The sequence below is a fragment of the Drosophila yakuba genome, chromosome 2R (assembly GCF_016746365.2).
Source record: "Drosophila yakuba strain Tai18E2 chromosome 2R, Prin_Dyak_Tai18E2_2.1, whole genome shotgun sequence".
In the NCBI taxonomy this organism is placed as follows: domain Eukaryota; kingdom Metazoa; phylum Arthropoda; class Insecta; order Diptera; family Drosophilidae; genus Drosophila; species Drosophila yakuba.
Window position 1 is genome coordinate 15304725 of NC_052528.2, and position 15778 is coordinate 15320502.

The 15778-nt window shown below is 45.2% G+C and overlaps 4 protein-coding genes across 5 annotated transcripts; 2 read left to right on the plus strand and 2 right to left on the minus strand.

The window, feature by feature from the left end:
- Window positions 1-206: 206 nt before the first annotated feature.
- LOC6530772 lies at window positions 207-5799 on the plus strand. The gene is made up of 4 exons (XM_015197261.3): window positions 207-430; window positions 2785-3211; window positions 3633-3872; window positions 4042-5799. The coding sequence occupies exons 2-4, from the start codon at window positions 3047-3049 to the stop codon at window positions 5179-5181; spliced, it is 1545 nt and encodes a 514-aa protein (XP_015052747.1). The 5' UTR covers window positions 207-430; window positions 2785-3046; the 3' UTR covers window positions 5182-5799.
- Window positions 5665-10532, minus strand: LOC6530773 (WASH complex subunit 2). The gene is made up of 4 exons (XM_002091625.4): window positions 10339-10532; window positions 10087-10281; window positions 9887-10026; window positions 5665-9837 (listed from the first exon to the last, which is right to left on the minus strand). Exons 1-4 carry the CDS (start codon window positions 10438-10440, stop codon window positions 5790-5792), a joined length of 4485 nt encoding a protein of 1494 aa, XP_002091661.1. The 5' UTR covers window positions 10441-10532; the 3' UTR covers window positions 5665-5789.
- Window positions 10533-10636: 104 nt separating this feature from the next.
- Window positions 10637-13274, plus strand: LOC6530774 (PIN2/TERF1-interacting telomerase inhibitor 1). 2 transcript variants are annotated; one of them, XM_002091626.4, is made up of 3 exons: window positions 10638-10822; window positions 10879-12731; window positions 12874-13032. In XM_002091626.4, exons 1-3 carry the CDS (start codon window positions 10750-10752, stop codon window positions 12895-12897), a joined length of 1950 nt encoding a protein of 649 aa, XP_002091662.2. In that variant the 5' UTR covers window positions 10638-10749; the 3' UTR covers window positions 12898-13032. The 2 variants fall into 2 exon arrangements, with proteins under 2 accessions (XP_015052748.1, XP_002091662.2); XM_015197262.3 differs by having other exon boundaries at window positions 10637-10822; window positions 10879-13274.
- Window positions 13192-15750, minus strand: LOC6530775 (DDB1- and CUL4-associated factor 11). The gene is made up of 7 exons (XM_002091627.3): window positions 15302-15750; window positions 14968-15232; window positions 14762-14908; window positions 14167-14709; window positions 13950-14105; window positions 13636-13742; window positions 13192-13570 (listed from the first exon to the last, which is right to left on the minus strand). Exons 1-7 carry the CDS (start codon window positions 15485-15487, stop codon window positions 13430-13432), a joined length of 1545 nt encoding a protein of 514 aa, XP_002091663.1. The 5' UTR covers window positions 15488-15750; the 3' UTR covers window positions 13192-13429.
- Between the last annotated feature and the right edge of the window lie 28 nt (window positions 15751-15778).

Genomic DNA, 15778 nt, shown 5'->3' on the forward strand with positions numbered 1-15778 from the left:
GGGCTTTGGCATCAAATTATGCAAATGGCCGGGTTCCCCAGCCCGCCGACAGCATCATTGCCAGTTTTGGAATTAAGTTTTAATTGTTGGAACAAGAGTCAGGGCGCCTGAACTTGCTGCACAGCAGCAGTAGCAATAGCAGCAGCAGCAGCAGCAGCGGCAGCAGCAGCGGCAGCGAAAACAAACGAAACCAACAGAAAAATGTAAATCAACAAACGACAGGCCGGAGCAAAACTCCAGAGCTCTGTGCTGGAAGCGGCTGTTGTGCTCTTCAGTTGCCAAACAGACGCCGTTGCCGACGCAGTGCTCGCAGAGTCGTTCAGCGAGCGAAGTTCGTTTCCTCAGTCTTTCGAATTTCACTTTTAACCGTTTGCGAGCGCGCCAAGTTGAAGCGTAGCCGAGCCGTACCGTTAGCGCGGCACGTTACGAAGTGAGTGACCCACACATATCGACCATTCTCACGTCCGTCAACTCTGACTTGACCTGGTGCTGGTGGCCTAACCGTTGTACAATTAAATAACAATCAAAATATATAATTGCATGCGAGCACATTTCGCTTTTGCGATGAGACGACAAACTAAAAACGCTTGCAAACGAGTTCTACGCTCTTTATTTAATTTGTGCGCGCAGTAAAAGTGCCAAGAATCACGAGCTGCTTGGGTTGCTGATGGCGGTGATTTTGTAGTGTTGTTTTGTGTGTGGCTGGCTGACTTTACCGTGCCCCATTAAAGTCGTCGTCGGTCGGGCGACGCAATTTGCATGAGCGACAGCTTCGAATCTTTTCAACAATTTGTACTACGCTGTGTGACTCAACGCTAAACAATTTCGTTGGCCCGCGTGTGTGAGTGCGTCGCTGAGAAAACATTTCTTGCTTGACTGATAATTTCTACAAGCCGCGCTTATTGTTCATTTAGTTTTTGGTATTTCTTGTGCCTGTTGTAACTGCTTGGGATGGATGGATGGATCGCTTGCAATAACAATCATAATGCGAAGTGAAAGGTACATTTTACAGCGCATCGATACATATGTTGGATATCCAAATCTATAATATAAACATATAAACATATAATAGCTGATTGCATTTTGAAACGCACACGGCGCAGCGGCATAGCGGCAACGCATTGGATTGGCCTTTTCATTTCGATTCCATTTCGATTTTGCTGCGACTTCATAATAACAATTTGCATAACTTTACCGCTGCATTGTTGCCTATTCATGCATTCGCATCCACTGTTATTCATTGTTGCACTTATGCTATTGAACTCGCATGGTTAACAATACCGAAATGAAATTAAATTAATTTAATTGGCCGAGACGGCGGGGTAGACAATGCAAAATATTTTGAAATGTTGCTCGCATTTTTTCGGTCCCAGCGGGTTCACTGAAATTATGCATGTTGGATCTGCATAATTTCGTAATCCTCGCCGCGGAATGGGTGTGGCACTCAGTCAAGGGCGCTGCGAAATCGCTTGCCACCTTTTCCCGGCGCTGAGTGCTAATAAATGGTGGTCGATCGCCGTCGAAAACCCGTTTATGAAAATTACTACAGCACTGCCCCCGAAAAACCGGACAGCCCAGCGAGAATGAGTGTGTGTCCAGCTAATTAGCAATAAAACAAACTTGGCTTGCAATTCTTTCCGGCCATTGAAGAAAGTCACAAGCACAGCAACAGCCACATCCAGCGCCATACCCACATCCACAGTGGCTGAGGAAAAAGCTGGTGATCGGGGTCTTGACTTGCAACGTCGGCGGAATGTCAATGGGGCAAGCTTGCCGCCCCAACACGTTAAGGTGCGCATATCCGGTGCGTCGCTCCTTTTTTGGGGCGCAAGACCAAGAGCACGCAGCCAAACCCATGGATACGCCTTGGATGACTATGATCCTCATCATCATCATCATCATAATCGCAGACCATGATGAGCACGATGAGCGCGGCGCACCTGCGTGCTGACGACATTGAGTCGACAAGTTCGTCGCCTCTATTTTGATGACGATGTCTATTATGGGCGGATTACCGTATCCGAATAAGCGGATAACTGGGCTCCGCGTCTCTGGGTGATGTGTTGGCGAGGCATCTCAATTGTTTACACTCCACAACACGATTTCGTGGGCCAGCCAATGGGATAATTGGTCTGGTTTTTTTCATTACAAGTACCCACTGAATCGGCTTTCTTAATGAGTGGAAATAAATCATTCGAATAACTTCCATTTGCTAATTGTCTCACATTTCACATCACGATTCATTTAAAACATTTTACTTTCGATTTTTCTTTTCTTTTAAGATCCCTGTTTAGTTGCTTAAAGTTTTAATTGAAGTCTAAATTTAACGACTTGGTTATAAAAGTAAATTAGGCAGCAAAGTGTAATTGATTAATAGGATTGCTAATGCCGAAATTGCGAATTCAGTTGTCATGACATAAGGTGACTTGTAAATAGCAAGAGGCAAAAAGTTTCAGTCAGCCATTAACCAGAAGCTTCCCTCTTAGCACGCGACACCATTTGTTTAGGGTCAAATATTTGCTAGGCCGAGCAAACAAAAGAGTTGGACCACGAACTGGCCGTGTAGAAAAGTGAAAATCTTCTAAATTATATAGCACAGTCCGTTAGCCGACTGACTGAGAGTGGTATACTGCGGTGGTTTGTTTGTTTGTTAGTGTCTTGGTTTGTATGCGCGCGTACATATGTGTAGCAGCCAAAAACAAGTTCGTTGCCTAAGTCTTTTGTTCCGAGCTGTATCGAACTGGACGCATCTCATCGCATTTCATCTCGGAATTCTCATTTCAGCACCAACCTAGCATGACACCGCTCAATTGGGCCGCTTAACGCTTTCATTCAACCCACAAGTGGTCTGGACTCGAAACCCATTCGAACATAAACCAAGAACTAGAACACAACGCATCGCATCGTATCGCACTACTGGCCTCCTCCTCCTCCTTTCAAAAAGGGGAAGCAAGGCCGCCACCCTCCCGCTTGCCAGCATAATTTCTCTCGAAAAACCGCATTCACACATTTCCCCCACCACAACCGCAACCGAATAACACGAATAATGAATTATCAGAAGGCCAGTGAAAAGCAGTCGCCGTCCTCATTGAAGAAGCGGCCGCCGGGCAGCGGCAATAGCATACAAAACTTTTGGAACGATCGCATTATGGAGCGCTTCATAAAGGCGAATCTATTCATTATCTGCTGCGTGGTGGCGGTTCTACTGCTGGTAAGTATATCTTCACCATATCGCCTCCATCTCTCAAACTCACTATATCTTTGTCCGTCCGTCCGTCGGACTGTCCGTTACCGTTATCAGCGTGAAAACTTTTCTGCTCCATTAAGTGAAAATGAAATGAAATCGTCTTTTGCGCAAATGTAAAAATTTCATCTCTTTTTTATGTTGCTGACCGAGCTGACAGGCCAGACAACCGACCAATTCGTTGAGGGAGGAGAGGTGGGAGCTCATTAATTGATTGATTGATGGTTGCGGAGCAAAGTTGTCTCCGGTTTTTATGTTTATGTTTTTTTTTTTTTGTGCATCTATCTACATCTCTGGCTGCCATCATCTGATTTATGTTTTCGCTTTTCTTCTGCGAATCTCGGCTAATTTCCATTTCTCTTCCCATTGCGATCTCACTTGCCCACAGATCGTCTATCTGGGCGCCTTCTCGTGTGAGGTCTCGTGGATACTGGAGGCCCACGGCGAACTGCCCTTTGCCGCCTACACGCTCTGCTCGCTCTACTTTGTCATGTTCGTGGCCACCACGATCCTCATCCATGGCCTGGTCAGCGGACTCTGCTGGCCATTGTTCGCGTGGTCGGGCATCATTGGTCTCCTCTCGATTCCCGAGCTGGTCTTTGTCATGATCATGACCACACAGCACTGGGTAAGTGGAATTCATGACTAGATCCTTACACTGTTCATATTTTAGTAGGTTAACGAATTCTCAAATAAACACGGAAACATTCCAGTTAATTACAAAGTTTTTTAGCCACTTATTTATAAATCCTAAAACTAAAACGGTTTCAAATACGATTATAATATCTCAACACTAGGGACTGCAATCTGTGCACGGACTGACGGAGCTCACCTCTTATCTGATTCGCCTCATCATCAACTGCTTCGCTCTGATCTGTGTGATTCCCACGGGCATCAGGTGGCGAAGGGAGACCCAGGTGCTGAGTCAGCTCCAGGGATTGGCAACCAGGCTCTCACTGCAAACACCAGCGCCCAGTGTACCCATGACCAAGGCGGACTCCCGACGCTCCAGCCAGCGACTAAGTGGATTCGAGAATGCCGGCTACCAGCTGTGCGATGAAACAGCTTCTAAGTTGCCACTGGGACCAGGATTGGGATTGGGCATGAACAACCAGTGTGGGGGCAGTCAAGCATTTGGCTCGCAGAACGAATTCAATGCCAGCATGTTTGCGCCCGCTTTGGCGCAGCAGTTCAACAATGCCACACTGATGCAGCGCGGCGGAGCAGGTGGAGCAAGTGGTGGTCATCGCGCCCAGTCCTTGATGGATCTGCGCTGCACTCTACCCGGAATGTACAATCCACGACATGTGCTCGATACGGAGGACAAAAACGCCAAGTACTTCAACATCACCATCGACGATTTGAAGAACAATCTGCAGGATTCACACAGGCCATCGCCACCTTCGCTGATCGGTTCCACCAGCAACGATCCCATATATTGCTCCATTGAACCCAAGCAGTTGACACCGCCGCCAGCACAGCAGAGGAACCACCATCGTCCACGCGGCACACACAAACAGCCACCACAGGGTAAACTCTCGCGGAATTGCGTCTCCCTGGAAAACCTAGACGGGATCAGCAAGGTGCAGAACGATCTGACCGCCTACGGCAACAATCTCCTCCAGAACTACACGCAGCAGCAGCAGTACTACCTGGCCATGCTGCTGCACCAGCAACAGCAGCAGCAGCAGTTGCACCACCCACAGCCAGGCGGCATTTACCGCAGGCCATCCAATTGCAGTTCCACTGGCGGATTCGCCGGCACCGTTCTAGCCCAACCGATGCAGCGACGTGGCTCCACGCACAGCCAGCAGATGCAGTATTATGGAGGTTTTGGCTATGCCAACTACGCCAATCCGTATATCACGGCCAATAGCAAGTTGTCGCTGGGCAACGAATCCGACGACTACCGGAAGTACCGCGATGTGGCACTTTGAGTCCGTTTTTGGTTCCGGATCCCAATCGATCATCAGTCAGCGTTTAGGTTAAGCTCACTAGTTGTAGGACATGCTCGATCTAGAATGAGATTCCTCGGAATAACGACCAAAGAGCCACAAACTAACTCAGTTTCAGTTCGTAGACTAACGTTACACTGGGAGAATCGTATAGCGCGTTTATACGCAAGTCAATTTGTAGCTACAATGGGTCTGCATTCAGTTGTTATTTGCTTAATCAACAATAACACTACCCATTTGCAAATAAAAGTGTACTTAATAAGAGACTCCATGGGGATATAATTTTATTTGCAAATAAAAATGAGAAATATCTGGCCTTCTCACAAATAGAAATAGATATTTCCAAAACAAACAAACATCAAAGAGCAAAGAGAAGTGGAAGCTAGTAAGAGAGGCACTGCCTTAATGTTCGCATCTTGGTTACAACGAATCCCCAAGTCTAGTTATAAGAATCGACGACAAATGGACATTGACATTCATTGTTTATTATACATAGTTAATAGGAATACGGATAACAATACTCTGATCGACAGTCTAACCATCCACAGATCAAAAACTGTACATACTTGTAATAAAAGGCGTAACTGTTATTACTTGAAATCAAGAAGATCGGCCAATGGATTATCACCGGAGTTTGCAGGAATGGTTGCAGTAGACGTGGTGGTTTTACTGGCAGGTGGTTTCGTTGCTGTCCTGGCCACGGGTTTGGTCTTTTTGGTAGCACTTTCTTTGGACGTGGAGCTTCCTCCGAACAGGTCATCATCGTCCTCGTCGTCGCTAAAGAGGCTTTTACTCGCCTTTACTGGCAGCTTCTTAACAGCAGCAGTCTTTGCTAGATCTTCGGATTCATCATCATCGCTGCTGAAAAGAGAAGTCGCCGCTGGTTTGGGTTGCTGTTTAGTTTGGACAGACCTGGTGGCGGGTTGGATACTAGGAGCTGATGCAGCAGCATTGGCAAACAGATCATCATCGTCATCGCTATCATCAAACAGTTTCGGCGCAGCCTGTGACTTTGGCTTAATTTGTTCTTTTGCAGCCAACTTGGCATTCGATGGTTTTGGACGAGCAGTTGTGACTGTTTGAGATGCATTCACAATTTCTGCTCCAGGCGCATGTAATTTTTGGGCTTTTGGATCTGCCTTTGTTTTGACTGAATTAAATAGGAAATCATCATCTTCATCAGGGCTGTCCAAAAAAGATTTGGCCATCTTTGGCGGCGACAAGGTCTTCTCTAACTTCCGCCTATCCACTGTTGGTTCATTGGAAACTGTTTGTGTTTCAAGATCACTGAAGAGATGATCATCTTTATCAGGGCTGTCCAAAAACGAACGATATGACTTCGGCGGATCACAGCCCTGCTTTCCCTCAACTGTCTTTGTCGGAACGGAATTAAAGAAGGAATCATCTTCATCAGGGCTGTCCAAAAATGAGCCAAATGCATTGGATGACGACGGTCTTTGGAGCTGTGGCTGGATCTGCTGTGCTGTAGTTGAAATCAACTTTTCAGGCTTAACATGCTGAGAAACGGGTGCCTCAATGGGACTGGGCTCGAAGTGTTCCACTTCAGGGCTATCCCTAGAGAAAGTCTTTTGAATCGAGGTCGAAACTGTTGGGCTTTCATCTTGTCCCGCATCCAGTAAGCTTTTGGCATAGTTTTCCTTTCTTCCCCTTCTGGTAGAAGGCCGCCTTTTAGCAGGACCCCGGGCGCGTGATTTGTTCACATGCTGAAGGGCGCCGTCTGAAGAAGGAACTGTGGTTTGTCCAGAAACCTCAGCCTGTGGTTCCGAAACATCAGGCTGTGATGTGGCTTGAGATTCCTCTCTTTTGGAACTCGATGATTCTGGTTTTCTGAGCAGCTTGGGCGCGCCTCCAGATCCGGGAAGTAAGGCATGAACATTGATGTTGATGCTAGGCATTTTAAGCTTCTTAACGGGAGAAGTGGGATTTCGCAACTCAGGACTCTCCTTAACTTTACTACGATCGGGTTCATCAGCTGGCGGTGGCTCATCATCAAAAGTGAACTGCTTGGAAGCTGGCTGCACTGCTCCTGCCCTTGCCGTCTCACTGAAATCATCATAGAAGATTGTGTGTATTCGGGTGGTTGACGCAAATTCGTCTTTCTCAGCTTCAGCTTGATTTTGCACTTCTTCGCCATCGTGATCGTTATCTTCGGGTGGCACATCACTGAACAAGCACATGGCACCGTAGTCGGATGACAAAGAAGGTTGATCTCCAGGCGTCACTGGAGATGGCTTTGTCGCACTGGGAATGTTTGGAAGGGCGGGTTCGAAGAAGTCGTGCTCGCTGTCAAAGATTTTCGAGGCACTTAGGCTGCTGAGACCGCTGCTGCCGAGCGTTTGGAAGAATTCGCTGTCATCCGGTGGCTCGTCGGAAAAGAGATTCGAATAATTCTGCATGATTTGCTGCGCAGCAGCCAAATCCGCTGGCTTTTTCGGGGTAAGTGTATCCACTGATGTTTTACTAGTGACGTCAGCTACCATTGAAATAATGGGATCTTCGTTGCTTTGATAATCGTCTGGTGGAGGACTTTCGGAGACTGGCTCATCTATTTGAGTTTTGCCTAACAATTCAGGCACAAGTTCATCCTTTTTATCGACGACTGTTCTATCATCAATTTTGTTCTCTGGCTGTGGTAATTCTTCTGGCTTAATCTCATTCACCAACTGATCCGCAGATGGCTTCTTAATTTCGTCGGTTGCTGTATTGGCTACTGGCTTATTCTTAGAAATGGATGCACTCATATCATCATCGCTAAAATCTTCGTTGAACAAATCAGTTGGTTTGATAGATATTGTTGTAGTAGGAATTACTGGTGATACATTTTCCTTAGTTTGCGACGTATTCTTTTCAATTGGCTTAATAAATTCTTTAGCTTCACTAGCACCTTTGGGCTCAACCGTAATCTTTGAAGGGCTAAGGAAGGACTCATCGTCGGTTAGATCTTCACTAAACAAATCTTTAGTTATATGAATATTTGGTGCTGATGTATCATCCTTAACCGGACTTAATTCTTTCCCATCAGCCTTTTGTCCCATATCTTCCATGGGCGGAGGTGAATCTTTTAGAATAGGCAAAGATTCATCTTCTGATATTAGTGGAAGCTGCTTTTCTTTAGTTTCCATATTCTTGAAATTCTGTTCTAAAATCTCATTTTGTTTCTTATCTGTTTCAATTGTTGCCCCGCTACCTTCAATTGTCTCAAGATCATTATGTTGTTCACTCCTAATTAAATTCTTAGCCTTTGGGGTTCCAAACAAATCCTCATCTTCAATATCATCAAACAGACTCTTCTTTGAAACTACAGGTGTTTGAACCTTTTTGTCGGGCGAAACATCTGAAAAAGTCTCCTTTTGAATTTCCTTTGTCTTTTTTGAGCCAAACAAATCAGTGACATCATCTTGATCATCGTCTTCAAACAAACTGGTCTTTCCAGCTAATTTTTCAGAGAGCATTTTGGTCTGAGCAGAAGGCTTCGTAAATATATCATCGATATCCAAGTCATCATCATCAAATAAGGAAGGCTTTGGTTTCGAGAGCAGTTTTTGTTCTGCTGGCTTTGCTTTGCGTGTAAAGGAGCTCAAGAAGTCGTCGTCCTCCAAGTCATCATCAAACAGCGATTTGGTTACCGGTTTCGTTTGCTTCTTAAATGGATTTTCCTTCGGCATGGCAGGAGCGCTGCCAAAAAGATCTTCATCTGGACTCTGGACTGAACTCTGTTTGGGGATGGCACTAGTTGCTTTATTATTGTTAAGGACAGGCTCTGACCTTGGAGTTGGACTCAATGGAGGACTGTCGTCGAAAAGGTTAACACGTTTCGGAACTGATTGTTCAACAATCTGCTTTGGCGCCACTGGTTTTGAATATTGTTCCGTTGGTTTTATAGTTTTGGGTGGCTCTTGTGTTGAAATTGTCGTTGCTGGGGAAACGGAGCTGCTAGGCGTTTTTGACTGGACTTTGTCTACGATTTCGGACATGAAAGATTTAAACTCGTCGTCATTAAAAAGATTTACTGGCATGCGCTTAGTTTGGCTTGGCTTGATCTCAGTTTCCTTTGGAGCTTGCGTTGAAACAGCTTCGTCGAAAAGCCTTGGAGGCTGTTGGGCAGGACTACTGCTGCTGGAACTAAGCGATGCAGTAGACGCGATTGGAAGACGACTTGATAGATTTCTAAAGGCTGGTGACGATGTAGGCGAAGATGATGTGGATGGCGGGTCATCGCTGGGTGGCGATTGCCGCAGTGCAGCAAACATGTCCCTCTCATGTGGGTTCCTTTGACTACTGATAATAGGACGCGGTTGTGTTCTGATGGCAGGCTCTGCTATCTGTACAGCAGGTTTTATGACTGGCGACACAATTGCCGGCTCCCTGGCAAACGAGGCTAGGGAAGAGGAGTCAGATAGATGATGTTCCTCTAATTTGTTCGATGGCATTGTTAATGGTTTGGACTCGGGTTCTTTCTCGTCCGATGAGCTAGACGAGAATTCCTCGGACCTCTCATCTTCACTATTCTCTTTACTGTCATACAGTCCGGCATATTTGTGCTCCTGCCATTCTTTTGTGCCGATAATATAGGGCAGGGGTATCACATCATAGGGATTCTTAGCGCGGAAAACGGTTCTGTGGAATGTGGTTTTAGCATCGAGCGCAATCAATGTGAATCACTTACGTTGAGTTGACAGGACCATCCTCATCGTCCGAATCGGGCACTTCTATGGTCACCGGCTCGTAGTTTTTGCGAAACATGCGCAGGTTGTTTTCCAGAAACTCCTTGGCCATTTCCTCGGAACTCTTGGGCGGCAGCTCCGGCTGCAAGCATATTAAGATCTGTAAACACAGTTGGCTGACAAATTCCATTGCCTATTGCACCTTCTTTTTCTTTTCCTCCGGCATGGCCAAATCAGCGTCATCCACCTCCTCCACCCGATACTCCACGAACTGATTTCCAAACTGCAGGGAGCGCAGGCTGTTGGTGGCATTGTTCAGCGTTATATCCACTTGCTTCACACTCGTCTCAAAGTCCCTCAGATTGCGGCTGGTCCTTTCGCCCCTTTCTTCCAGATTCTGTGGCAAATATTTTATCAAATTGGATTGTTATCTATGTATGTATGTAAAACAAACCTGAGAAATGCGCTTCATCAGCGCCAGGAGAGCACAGTCGCCCGCAAAGGTCCAGTCCGGAGCCTGGGCTATTATCTGTTCCACATCCGCGCTTATATCCATTATCAGTCGACTGATATTCGCGAATTCGCAAATAATAACAATTAATCAAGAGCAACAACAAGAAACTTAGAAATGACACCCTAATAGCGATGAGCGATAGTTAATCACCTGTTACTTGTGCATAGCCAGCGCTCATCCCTAGCCCTGCCGAGCAGCTGTTTGGACAATCGCTATCGATATATCTTGCTTGGATTTGCTATCGATATTTGATAGCACGTGTTGGCAGTTCGCAATTTACGAATTCTATCTTTGTTAATTTTTCAAGATTTAATTTAAGAAAACGTAGAATATAACAAATTTAAAATTAAAATGGCTATGCTGGCTGAACCACGACGGCGCAAAAGGTACAATTTGTGTCCGCGTGGCAAGGCTCTCTATGAAGGTAAGCATTTCAAATTCAAATGTGTTTGGTGCCTCCAAAATTCTTGACTTTCCCAGATGAGAATCGTTTCGGCACCAAAATGTTGGAGAAGATGGGCTGGACGAAGGGCAGTGGTCTGGGCGCCAATCTAAGTGGCGAAAAGGATTTCGTGCGCATTCGCTTCAAGAACGACGCAGAAGGATTGGGTTTCGAGCAGCGAGATGACCAGTGGACTGTTCACGAGGATGGATTCAATGGGCTGCTAAAGTCGCTGAATGGAGATGATAGCGGTGCTAAGGACAAAGAGCCGGAATCCGAAGAGGAAGCCAGACCCATGGGCTTTGGCTTTAAAGCCGTGGAACCAGAGGAGCCGTCTAAAAAGAAACTCAAGGAGAACACCAGTGGCATGTCGCTGGAGGAACGCTCGAAGCAGAGCAGGGCTCGAGTCCACTATAAGAAGTTCACACGAGGCAAAGACCTGGCCCAGTACAGCGAAAAGGATCTAGCCAATATATTCGGCAAGAAGGCAACTGAGGACGTTGAAAAATATCCAGAACCCGTACTGGCTGTTCAACCCAAGGAGCCAAAAGAGGAGAATCCCAACTTTGCTGGCGTGCAAACTATTATCACGGGCCTGTCGACCACTGATTATTTTAAGCAGAAAATGGAGGCAATGAAAAACAAACTAAAGAAGGGATCTGGCTTTCAAATTGAAGACAATAATGAGGCGCAGACCAATGGCCATGATGAGAAGCTCGAACAGACTTTAGCAGAGAATGATGAAGTGCCTACCAAGAAAAAGAAAAAGAAGAAGGACAAGGAAAGGAAAGAAGAGTCGCCAATTGCACAGGAAGAACTAGTGGAGGTTGCTCCCAAACCTAAGAAAAATAAGAAATCAAAGCGATCGTCTCTGGATGAAACTGAGCAGTCGGAGGAAAAATTAGTTGAAAATGGAAAAGAGACTAACGAGTCACCAACTGTCGTGGAAGAAATCGAACAGGATGCTTCCAAACTTAAGAAAAAAAAGAAATCAAAGCGTTCATCTCAGGATGAAACGCAGCAAGCGGAGAACAGCTTCGTTGAGGAGAAATTAGTTAATACCGAAGAAAATGATGAAAAAGATGAGTCTAAGCTCAAGAAAAAGAAGAAATCGAAGAAAGTGACCCTAGATGAAACTGAGAAATCGGATAATATTGGTGTTGAGTCGGAAAAAATCACTGAACTAAGTGATAGCACTTCCTTAAAAAAGAAAAAGTCTAAAAAAAAGGAGGAAGCAACTGAAAAAGTACAAATTAATGAACAAACAGAAGGAAATGACCAAAAAAGAAAAAGGAAGTCCGAAAAAAATAAAGAAACTGCAGAAGATTCGGTTGAAGAACCAGCTGCGAAAAAGAAAAAAAAGTCCAAGAAAACCAATGATGTAATTATAGTTGATGATGACTTACAGGGGGCTAATGAATCGGAAGCAGTGAATGAAAATTCCAGCAAAAAGAAAAGTAAGTCTAATAACAGCGAGGAAGCCAGCCAAACTCAGACAGAAATTACTATAGATTTAACTACTAAGAAGAAAAAAAAGTCCAAGGAAGAGAAGAAAGGCACGGAAACCGGTGAGAAAGATTCAGTGGAAACAGCTCCTCCCGCCTCGGAACCCAGCCAAACTCAGGAAGAAATTACTATAGATTTAACAGACGAAGCGCCTTCTAAAAAGAAAAAAAAGTCCAAGGAGGAAAAGAAAAGCAGGGACACCGATGAGAAAGATTCAGTGGAAACAACTCCCGCATCGAATGCCACTGCCAAAAAATCGAAAAGGACAACAAAATTTAATGCCTCCAGCGAGCCCATGGGTAAGCTAGAGATTACCTCACTTGCGCTCGCCGTGGAGGCGGCTGTCGGAAATCGAAAGGACCCAGGAGAGAAGGATGGAAACGACGTAAGTGCTGAGGATAATATTTCCGGCGATAAAAGCGTACAGTCAGCCGATGAACCCCTGCCTAAAAACCTCTTATCCCTGAAAGAGATCCAAGAACAACTAAAATCATTCAATTATTTTAATATCTCTAAATTCTGTGCAGACCAATTCTACCTATTTGACCTGAGTGCATTTAACAACTCGACGCTGGGCGAGATCGCAGGCTACGGAATCAGTGAAAACGTCGAGCTGAATGTGGTAAATTTACCGAGCGATGAAATGCGCATTCAAAACCTTTGGAATAATAAAGCCGTTAAAACAACTAAAAGTAAAAAGCATATCAGGTATCCTAGAAATGTGCAAAGAACTAGCATTCGAGCGGTAAAGAAGAGAGTCGCATTTCAAGGAATTTAGTTGTAGCAAACGAAATATATTTCAACGTGATTCTTATTTTGATTGTTTTGTACATAAACAACTTAAGTAGGTAGTTGGTAAGCTTCATGGTTTACATTTTAATGTAATGTATAACACTTTTAACTAATTAAACCGAACTATACATTTCAAGTGAGTGACATATTCTTCAGTCTTATTAATAGAACCAATATCCGGCCCGACTGTGGTGAATATTCTTTTCCGTCGCTTACGCAAGCCACTATGATTGAATGTAACGAAATGTAATATCAATGGGGATCCTACTATCTTATAACGTATTATTACAACTAGTCTGGTGTTACATTGCGATTTGCCAAGCGGCGTGATCGTCTCAATGGCCTCTTGTCTTGATCCGAGCTATGGGATCGCTTTACCGGGCGATTGGCGTTGCTGCGGCTGAAGTTATTCAAGTGAACATGTGTATCCCACTGCATAGGGAATACGTTATGCATTATTAAACATTCAAAGGAAAAATATTTCATTAACAGCTTACCGAACCAGACACGATTTCTGAGCGCTCTGGATGCCAGTCCAGATCTCTTATCACAGTCCTATGTCCTTCAATAGCCTCTTTAATCTTACCAGTAAGAACATCGTAAACTGCAAGAAAATTGAATTATTTTGTTAACATAATCTGTTTATGTTCATTTATCGCCGAAGGCCTTAGGTTTCACAACCAAATTGTTCATGGATAAAGAATTTCTAAAAAATAGTACATAACAAATTTACTAGCTAGAAAATGAATTTAAGAAAACCTTGTAAAAGAAAATCAGAGAAATACAGCAAATTAAAGATAGCAAAACTCACTTATAATACGTCCTGTGGCACAGCCTGTGTAAATGTAACGTTGGCCTGTCTGCTCCATGGGCGAAAACTTCGCCCGCAACAGGGTTTTGGTAACTCGATGACCGCGGTAGGTCATTATGCTGGTGTCCCCATCTAGTGCCTTATGAGGATTGTAAACTGCCAGCAAGATACGTGTGTGTTAAGAAAGCGTTTCAAGAATAGGAGGACCAAAGCTTACACTCCCGTGGAACGCGGTTCCATCTGTAGTCCCACATGGTGAGGTCGAGTTGCTGCTGCCTGGCGCGGCTGCGATTACGAAGATTACTGGGCTGCCTCATGTCCCAGATCTTGATGCTTTGGTCTTTGGAGTTGGACAACACGTGGTAGCCGTCGTTGCGTGAATCGATGTAGGTGATGCCGTCGTAGTGACCGATGAAAGAGGCCACAGACTTGGACAGGTCCCGTGAACGGAAGGAAGTGCGCAGGTCGTAGACCTTTAGGAGTCCGTCGTCGCAGCCAGCGATTATCACATTTGGGTCCTTATCGTGTAGGAAGCACACCGAATTAACATCGTTGCCGGGCATGCGGTGGGTGCGCAGGATCTGCGTGGTTCTTGTGCGAATGTCGGTCACGATAACCGTGGCATTATTGCTGCCCCCTATGATTTTGTCACCTGTTGGCGAGTAGCGCAGCGAGAAGATGGCTAACCTATGGTTTGGCAGTCCATTGACATCAATCCACTGGCAGTCGTCTTCCCCCCCATTAACGGGCATGATGAAAACTGAAGGGGGAAACAACTTAGTGTGGATAAGCACATCTGGCGGACTACCTACATGAGCGGGACCAGGTGCTGTAGGCGAAGTGTTCGCCATTCGGACTAAAATCCGCATCAATGATGCTCCACTCAACATCGCGGGCTCGGATGCGATTCAGCAGGTGGTAAGTGCCCTTGGCGCCATCGTAGATGCGCACAAAGCCATCTGGAAGGGGTTAAAATCGTGTTTTAAAGCCGTCCTAAACGTTAACCATGAATGCTGACCTTGACAAGCGGTCAGCAACTTGCTGCCCGTGCGATTGAACTTGGTCACAAAGATTTTCGATTCCAGCGACATCAGGCGCGTGGCCTTTTTGTTTGGTATGTATAGATTGGAAATGTAGCGCTGCTGGTTCTTCGAGAATGAGGCGCTGTGTGGCGATGCCAATCCATTTTCACGCTGTTGCAGGGCGTGCACCAGATTCCAGCGATTGTCCGGATTGCTCACTAATCCACTTGATGCCCGGATCTCCTTGTACATATCAGTTTTCTGGAAAGTTGCGTGGACCATAAATAGCTTTCAAATGTTATCTGGGGGATGGGGGTATTTCATGATTACCTGAAATTTTACTAGATCGGGCTTGCTTCTTATTACTGGCATGTCGTTGCTGCAATAATCGGAGCGCAGTTCCATGTCCATGGCGTTTACCGTAAAGTTGATCACGTTAAAGTCCAGCTCGTTGTCCGAAGAGTCAAATTCGTCGTCTTCATCGCTATTCATTTGTATTGCCAATTGGTTCCCCATAACTTTTTGCGTTTTCCCTTTTGCCCTCTTTTGTTATTAATTTCAACCTATCGGGGCTTATCGTTTTTCGATAGTTGTTGCAGCCAGTCGGACCGCAGGTGAAGTTGATGGAAATACCGCGATGTTCCCTGCAGTCACATCAAGTTCAAACGTTTGGCAACTATCGATATATCGCTGCAAATTATAAATTAACATAAAAAGTGCAAAGAACTGTATTTGAATTTACTATAAAGTTAAAAAGCTAGACTGAATTAAAATTGTAGCTAGAAAGTGTATGCAAAGACATAATGC